The sequence below is a fragment of the Rhinopithecus roxellana genome, chromosome 18 (genome assembly GCF_007565055.1).
Source record: "Rhinopithecus roxellana isolate Shanxi Qingling chromosome 18, ASM756505v1, whole genome shotgun sequence".
NCBI classification, from domain to species: Eukaryota; Metazoa; Chordata; class Mammalia; order Primates; family Cercopithecidae; genus Rhinopithecus; species Rhinopithecus roxellana.
In genome coordinates, this window is record NC_044566.1 from 86,333,286 (window position 1) to 86,342,559 (window position 9,274).

The 9,274-nt window shown below is 42.8% G+C and overlaps 1 protein-coding gene across 2 annotated transcripts in view; it reads right to left on the reverse strand.

The window, feature by feature from the left end:
- The window catches only part of PCDH17 (protocadherin 17), a 94,307-nt gene extending 85,466 nt beyond the window's left edge, over positions 1-8,841 (reverse strand). The window contains exon 1 of one of the 2 annotated variants that reach the window (XM_030922406.1): positions 5,426-8,841. In XM_030922406.1, the coding sequence (XP_030778266.1) occupies positions 5,426-7,990 (2,565 nt within the window). In that variant the 5' untranslated portion in view covers positions 7,991-8,841. The remainder of the gene's footprint in view (positions 1-5,425) is intronic. The other variant, XM_010375349.2, reaches the window with a different exon arrangement.
- Positions 8,842-9,274: the final 433 nt, after the last annotated feature.

Genomic DNA, 9,274 nt, shown 5'->3' on the forward strand with positions numbered 1-9,274 from the left:
AGTTTTACTTCCTAACTGGAATGGGCCCAGTTATAGTGGCTTCTACTTTCTCCTGTTGCTGTTTCATCATCAGGCTCACAGCATACATTCTCACATGCTTCCAGCTCTGCTGCCATCTTCTCAAAAGAATCAGGAACTTGCGTGAGAGTTTTATTTCTCTTCATCTATATAGGCTTCAACCTGTTGCCCGCTGAAGGCCACGTGTTCTTAAGTTCCCCCCTCTAGGGTCACTAGCTCTATTTTATGGAACTTCAAATTGTTTGAAACTTTAAAACAGTAAAATAAAGTTTCAACATATTTTCAAAGAAAAATAAAAGCTTGAGCTGTTCCTCAGGGAAGAAATACTTTTGAACTAAAATGTATAAAATTGGACTACTATTTGTGCTTGAGCAAGTACTTACGTACACTATATTGAAAATATGAACATATACATTTATACACATACTTAATGTTACTAAAAAATTATTTGTATATTTTTATAAATATAGCCTAGCCACATTTCACTGCAATAAATGCATGTGAACCTTTATAGCATCAACTTTATGGAGAAAACATTCTGGAAAATTGGGTGATTTTGTACGTGTTTTGTATGTTGAACAATGTAGTCAAAGGTGGTAATGTAAATTGCTTCTTGACTAAAATAGTATATTCAAATAGTTGAGATAACAATTTTAGGGCATACTTTTCTATGCCCATCTTTCCATGATTACACACAGCCTTAAATAACATGAAGATGCCAAGACTAAGATTCCAATTTTTTTGGCATATACTTACATATGGTAATATTTATTGAAATTATAGAACTCATATAACTCAAGTAAAATTAAAAATTATCTTACTCCCATCATTTTCAAAAGACTGAAGGATTATAATCTCAATACCAGAATGATAAAATATTACCTAGTTTGCATTTTGAAAATTTTATTGAAAACCAAAAGTTAATGGAATCAAGAAGTTAATACCTTACAAAGAGTTATATTAGTTAATACTAAAAACAAGACTCTCTGGTTTCTAGCTCATATTGTTAAACTTTATACTTTCTGTGTGTTTTCATTTATTGGGAAATAGAGAAATGCCACATTAAAATTGGAGCTAAAATTTTCATAGATGCATATAAAAATAAAAGTAATATAATAAGAATGATGATAACAACTTTTGAATTTTTAGGGGTTTTAAACTCTTCTCCCCCCCAAAAAAACCTCTAAACAATGAATATCTGATTATATTTTAAGTTAAGTTTATTTACTTTATTTACACTACTTTTAATGCCTGATAAAACCGAAAAAAATATGTAACTATTGTGTAGTCTCAAGTAGGAATTACTCATTCTACCTTTTCAAAATATTTAAGAAAAAGGATGAGTGAACTAAACAATCCAGAAGGCACACAGTAAGAAAGGGACATTTCTTTCCTACTCAAGATACAGAATACCTATAAATAGAGATGTATATATAGTTTATGGAAACTAATGCATATACTAATTAAACAGCTGTCTTAGAATAAAAATCATAGTAAGATAGCTCCAAAATTATAAATGCCAAAATAAATTGTTCACACACTTTGTATTTGTTACTGAAATCATTAATAGGCTAGAGTATGAAATTTTGAAGATCATGATTTTGGGAACTTATCTGAATAAGTCCCTGTAGTGAAGATCTTGTACTAGAGCGAAGTGGGAATAAAGGCATACAGTGGATAATGTTGCTATTAAAGATGGATTCTCCTTTCACCTTTTTATTCTGCAATATTGAGTTTATTGTTTACACTATGATACGTTAGTCCTCTATACTTCAATATCATTTTTATATATTTGGATTGGCTCTAGGTATTTACCATATGCTTAATTCCCTGTTATTGAAAAGGCCATGTACATCTATCAAAAGGATTTTATCTTCCTAGCATAAAGACTTTAAAGTCAACCCAAATGTGAATCGTTTGAAATTGATTTGTAAAACACTGAGTAAGAATATATTTCTTTTCAAAATTTATTTCAGTAGATCTTATTCTGCTGGCTCAATATATTTCCTTCTATGGGAGCGTATTAAAATGACTTGTAGTAGTGCTACAAAAAATGTGAAAACACAGATGTTCAAACAAAACTGGGAAGTCGCCCATCAGTGACAAGTCCCCAGACTCCTCCTCTCTTTCCAACAAGGCCTTTGTTGAAAACACCTGTTGAGAAGTCACCCTGAGACTTAGCACTTAATTCTTGATAAATCACGATAAGCAGTTATTCTTGAGAACTAGTAATCTCTTTACTTGACTTTAGATTTCATATTAACACATAAAATAACTCACATGAAAACTGCTCCTATAAAAAGTCCCCTTATAAATTTATGTAACAGTCTATTTGCCTTATGTACTACAAAACCTGTGCTCCTATTCTTCAAAATCAGTTTTATATGTTTAAAAATAATGAAATATTTATTTATGAATGTGTTTTATTATGATTCACACTATTGTGGTTATTTAGTTGCTAATCTATTGTTTAAACACTTTATACTTCACTTTTTCTGAGGAACTTGAAAAACACCTGAAATCAAATCTCTTCTCACAAATACCACTGTTTATGTATCAGCTTATATGAATGCTTAGCATCCATACTCAGTAAAAGTACTCCTATGCCCAAGGAGAACCTACAGGCATTAACCTTAACATTTTAGGCCCTTTGACCCACACAAAAAGCTTTGATACTTAAATCTTAACTTTAGCTATAATGTGAGCCTCATAAATCATAAAGTTTCTAAATTTCATATCACCACACTGTACCAGTGTATCTCAATACAATTATGAAATTATTTTCATTCCATCAATGGAATACATTATACTTCCAAAAAGAACACAGATGCAATAAAATGAAGACGAACCAGACCTAGTTGCGGTTAGGCCAAGTGCACTCTGTGCATTAAAATTCTACTTTCAGAAATACACATGAGATTGATAGTGTGTTTCCTTAGGAAGCTGTATTACGTACACACACTAATAAAAGCACCTGAAACAAGATTATGGGTTACCTAAATGCTTTAATTTAAGCATGTCACTTTAGCACAGAGTGTTTGTGACACTCCAGTTAAAAAAAAAAAAAAAAAAAGACAGTTCCTGTAGTTAATTTACTCTGCTCTCCATAATTAATACTGAGATAAACCTGATATATTTGAAAGAGAATTAACATATTAAGAACTTACAAAGCATCCTTTAGAGGATTACAAAAATTGAATAGAAAAAAAAAATCTTTTAAACAATGCATGTTGAGGATATTCCTAGGGCAGAAGCAATATGGGAAAATGAACTACTGTGAAAACATTTCAAAGACTTAAAACAAAAACATAGTTTGTTTCTTTATGGCATGAATTAAGAATCTAGAAGAAAGGCAATGTAAAAAAAAAAAGTTTTTCCTTTGCATTCTGTGTGTGTGCGCACACGTGTGTATTTGCTTTGACCTGAGATTTACTGTCAATGAGAGGAATCATTGTCCTATTCCTCTTTAAGCAATGACCAACTTCAAGAACAGCATGGTGCAATATACTACAGGTGTCAGTATCTCTCAAAACCACTGGATATTTCAATCCAAGATTGTTCCTCACTAGTCTAACCAAGGAATCAGGCTTGTTGAAAATTCTGCACCACCTCGTTTTTACTGGAAACTAAATGAAAATTCAACTCACAGTACTTTAAATGGAAGACTAAGCATTAACCCTCTGTGACATCTTTGTAATTGCCAATGGTAAAATTGTAATTGAAAAGTATTTAACATGTGTGTATTTATAAAATGACTGTAGCAAATCTGTAAATATGTGTTTTAACATCTCCTTCTAAATACCCGTTGACTGTCATAAATACCAGTTTTACACAGTCACAGAAAGACTTTCATAGAAACCACATTTTTTTAAGTGGATACTTTCTTTTTCAGTTTTATATAGACCTTAAAATATTATGATTACTGATGTACAGTAAACACCATTAGAAGTAAGATTAAATACTAAAATTGATATTTTAATATTTAATAGTGTCAAGTGTGAGATTGTTTTACAAGGACATTATACTATTACAGAAAAATATATTTTGCTAAGTATTAGTATTTGGTATACCTATTATGTTAGAAAAAATAAGATTATGAAATTTTACTTCTCCATTTTAAGAATAAAAACATTATTGAGTCAAGTGTCATCAAAAGTTATTTGCTTTTCAAAGCATAAAATTATGAACAAATTATTTTCACTTGCCCCAAACTAATCTTCCTCTCGAGGTGTCACTTTCAGTTAAGCTCAATTTTAAATTCCACATACTGCTCATCCAGAGTAATTTGTTGCAACATACAATTACAATAAGCAAGAATTAATTTTTTCTGTGACACAACTCAATAGTGGGTGAAAGAAACAAGACAATGACTAGACCTAGTATAGTCACCTGCTGCTGTTAGAATCTATGTCCAGGCTGGGTGAGTCATTTAGTTTTGTGATATTATCAATAACTTTGAATCATACTATCTAATACATATATATTAAATATCACTTAGATATATAAAATACACACTATGCAAACTAAATGCACCCTGAATTCATTTTGGCACACCAAGTGCCTTCAGTGTAACTTTGCCTCCTTTTTACAGTAGCACAAAATGAGCCTCTGGTCCTCTGCTATATTCCTTTCATTCCTCAGTGACTCCAAGAAACAGATCACGAAAACCACAGGACAAAACAAATACAAACTTTTCATAGATAGTTACTAGTTATTATGTAGAGTCTGCATGTTTTCAAACTTTTCAAAGTGCTTCAGAGTATAACTCACATTTCAAAAGCTTAAGCTGTATTAATGCATTATGCTGGAGTTTTTAGCATAATGGAGTGATGAAGAGTAAGTGGGATTCATATTCTTTAAAGTACCTTTAAAATATAAAACTGACTTTTTAAGGGGTGAAAAGTTAGTTCAAATTGAATGAACTCTGAAATTCTGACTGGTTGTTATTCTGTACTTAAAGAAGTTAACTTCTTAATATTTGGGTATAAGTTTCTTTCATTTTTGGCATCATTTACAAAAACAGAATTAAAATATTTTCAAGATAATTAACTAAAACGTTTTTTCTGCTCTAGGAATTCTTTTTTATGAAAAGAAATATAAACCAATAAATATAAATAAGTAAAATAATCTATTATTATTGAACATTGCTAACATTTTTAAACCTATAAAAATAAATGTTAAAATGAAACAGGAGTAAGACATTTACATTTTGTAGAGTTTAGACTCTTTACCTGGGAGGGGTTATGTGTAGAATGTGATATATACAGTGTCAAAAGTGTAAACCATTTTCATTTAATTTTTTTTCCCCTCTCACTACTGCTGGTAGAGTGGCTTGCCCTGTTTCAAAGGTTTCAGGACAGCTCCAAAAAAATAAAGTTAACTCCCAGTTATGCTAAAAGTCTCCTACCTGAATTATGGACATCCGAGTGGCAGGGGTCTCGCTTGCATTATTCCCTTGTCCGGTGAAGCTGGTGTGGCAGCCTGCGTGCCCCTGAGGGACAGTCAGGTTGTTGGAGGCCGGTTTGAGATACATCACCTCCGACCGGGGCGAGCTGAGGGGCAGGCGGGTCTGGTAGTCGAAGTACATGGGGGAGGTGGCCAGGGAGGGGCTGCTCACCACGTTCATGACGTTCATGGCGTTCCTCTCCTCCACTTCACTCTGCACCAGCATAATATCATTTTTGTTGATCTTCTTCTTCTTGCCCTTGCCCCCGCCCAGCTGCGGGTGGCTGTACTCCGCGATGCGGCAGTTGTAAGTGCGGATCTCCTTGTTCTCGCGCTTGCACTTGACGGCGATGGTGATCATGGCCGCTAGGAGGATAATGGAGATAGTGCTCAGAGTCACGATGAGCGGCAGCGACATGTCCCAGTGGTGCTGCTCGCCATTCACCCGTGGCACCCCCTCGGGAAGGGATCCGCTCACCGAGCGGATGATGAGCTTGGCCACTGCAGACAGGGTGGGCTTGCCGTGGTCGGTCACCTTCACCACCAGCTCCACCACGGGCGTCACGTCCTCCCAGAAGGGGTGCAGCGTGCGGATCTCGCCGCTGGACGGGTCAATCTCAAACAGGTGGTCGTCGTTGCCGTCCACGATCTCGTAGGTGAGGCGCCCGCTCTCGCCGAAGTCGCTGTCTAGGGCGCGCACGGTGCTCACTAGATAGCCCAGGCCAGCGTTGCGCGGCACCTGCAGCTCCGCGGTGTCGTTCTGCAGCGTGGGGAGCACGATCACTGGCGCGTTGTCATTCACGTCTAGCACTGTCACCCTCACCGTGGCGTTGCTCTCCAAGTGCGCGGGCGCCCCGGAGTCCTTAGCAAGCACCTTGAACTCAAAAGCCTTGGTCTGCTCGAAGTTAAAGGAGCGCAGGGCATAGATGGCCCCGTTCGTGGGATTCACAGACACATAGGTGTAGATAGACACGTCGCCGATGTGCGAGGGCAGGATAGAGTAAGATACGGTGCCGTTCTGGCCCAGATCGGGGTCCTGGGCGAGCACAGAGCCCAGGTACTCTCCTGGGATGTTGTTCTCATGCACCTGAAGCACGTAGAGCCCTTTGGTGAACCGAGGCGGGTTGTCGTTCTCGTCTAGAATCTTGACCGAGAACGACTTGGTGGAGTTGAGGGGAGGAGAGCCCCCGTCCCGCGCCACGATGGTCACGTTGTACTCGTCTTGTGTCTCGCGGTCCAGCGGGCGGTCAGTCACCACCGTGTAGAAGTTGTCGTAGTTCTCCTCGAGCTTGAAGGGGACAGAACCCCCGGGCCCTCCCAGGCCCCCGCCGCCGCCCGTCCCTCCTCCGCCCAGGACACGACACTGCAGCTGCCCGTTCTTGCCGGAGTCCCGGTCAGTGACCCGCACCAGGGCGATGACGGTGCCGGGAGGGGCGGCCTCGCTCAGCGCCCCCTGGCGCACGGAGACGAAACCTATGGACGGCGCGTTGTCGTTGCGGTCGATGAGCTTGACCGTGACTTTGCAGTGGGCTGGGATAGGGTTAGGCCCCAGGTCTCGGGCCTGCACGTCAATCTCCAGCATCCCGTTTTCCTCATAGTCCAGGTTGCCCTTCACACGGATTAGGCCGGTCTTGGGGTCGATGGAGAAGAGCTCCCGCACGCGGTCAGGCACGTAACTGCTGAAAGAGTAGAGCACTTCGCCATTTGGACCCTCATCCGCGTCTGTGGCGTTCAGATCGATGACCACGGTGCCCAGCGGAGCGTTCTCGGGCAGTTCCACCAAGTAGGATGGCGCCTCGAAGACCGGGCTGTTGTCGTTGGAGTCAATCACCTTCACGTTAATCTGTATGGTGGCGGAACGTGGAGGCTCGCCACCGTCCAGGGCAGTCAGAACGAGCGTATGGTGATTCTGTTGCTCCCGGTCCAGAGCCTTCTGGATGACCAGCTCTGGGAACTTGGTGCCGTCGCCGCGGGACTTAACGTCCAGTCCAAAGAGGCCGTGGTCATCGCGTGTAAGCAGGTAGGTGCGGAGCCCATTTTCCCCGGCATCAGGGTCATGTGCGCTGGTGAGGGGGAAGCGGGTGCCTGGAGCAGCGTTCTCCGAGATGTCCATTTCGATCTGGTCCGAGGAGAAGGAGGGCGCGTTGTCGTTGATGTCCTGGATCTCTACCTTGATCATGCAGATCTCCTTGTCGTTAGCGAACACCTCGAGGGACAGCTGGCACTTGGCATTGTGGCGGCACAGGGACTCGCGGTCGATGCGCTGCTTGGTGTAGAGGAGCCCGCTGTCTGCGTCCACGTCCAGCAGGTGCGGTGCCGAGTTCTCCAGCACCCGGTAGCTACCCGACTTGCTGCGCCCTCCGCCGCCGCGCTCTGCCGGCGGAAGCACAGACTGCAGTCGAGCATCCCTGCCGATGTTCCCGATCACCGTGCCGGCCCCTTGCTCCTCCGGCACGGAGTAGTTGAGGTTCTTGAGAGTGAGGGCAGGGGCCCATAGAAGAAAGCAGCAACAGATGGAAAGGTACATCCCAGACCTGTAAGGTGGGGGCAGGAGCAGCCGGACTGGAGGGGCCAGAGAGGCAGTGCGCGCCAGCCTGGGGCCCTGGCGCAGCGCGCGCGCGCGACGCGAGCCACAAGTCTATCGGTCCTTTTTTCCCTCTGCACCCGAGCTGCGGCACCCGGTGGTCTCTCCTTATTCCGCTCAAGTTCCCTGAACCTGTTGATCTACAGCATCCGCACTGGGTGAGAAGCTGCGGTGCAGCAGAGCTGCAGGGGCTTGGAGCAAGGCGGCGGCTTCCTGCGGCTGGGGGCGAGTCAGGGGTTTCGTCTCTCCCGCCTGGACTTCGGGAGGCTCAAACTTGAGCGATGAGGCAGGCGATAAGAAGGAAATCTCGTCTGGGAGAGATGATAATGAGCTAAAGAATCAGTAGGTTTTCCTCGCTCCCGCTAGGGTGCTGCAAATCTACTCCCGCCCGGAGCCTCCGGAATACTCTTCACATCGAGTGGGGGTGGGAGTAGGGAGGTGTGTCTCTAGGCAGATCCGAAAGTGAAATTCTTACTTGCTGCTCGCTTCCCTTGTTGAAATTGATGGGGATGAAGAGCAACGAAGACAGAGTCACAGATATATTTTGAAGCTTCCCCAGCGCACCGTGGAATGTCTGCTTGCTGCGCGGGCTGGTCTGTTTTCAGGCAGTGTTTTGCTGCATTTAGAGATCTAATCTTGCATTGCTGGCTGAGGCAGCGGCGGCGGCGGACTGCATCTCCCAGCCAAGCGTAATTTTTTTTTCCTCTCTCTCCTTTCCGAGCAGCCAAAGGGAGGGGAGGAAATGAAGCGTAAAGAACTAGTGTCCCGATTTGTAGTTTCCTCTCCCCACCAGGCTCCTCCCTCTCTTCCTCGGAAAAGGCTCTCCCCCGAAATCAAGAAAGCCACAGCTTGATCAGCAATTGCTGTGTGTGTCTATTGGGAGGGGGGAAATAGAGAGATAAATCTTCCCCTCTGTTCGTAGAACACACTCTGATTTCTCTACGCCAAGCCAGTAGCCTCCGCTACCATCCCATCCTCTCCCCGCGAGCAAGGACTTCTCTCCAAGCAGTTTAATTCCAGTTTGCTTTTCTTCCCAGGCGAAGGGAAATCAACAGGCAACTCATGGTTGGACGTGCAGATTCAAAGGGGGAGGGGGGAGGCCGAATAAAAAGGAAAGGGGAGCCTCCCTCCCAGTCCTCGCACACACACTCTCCCTGTCTCTCGCTAGAAGGGAAACAGTCTCTGCATTCACAGGGCTGGGCTGTCAAGTGCCTCTCTTTTCTTTCT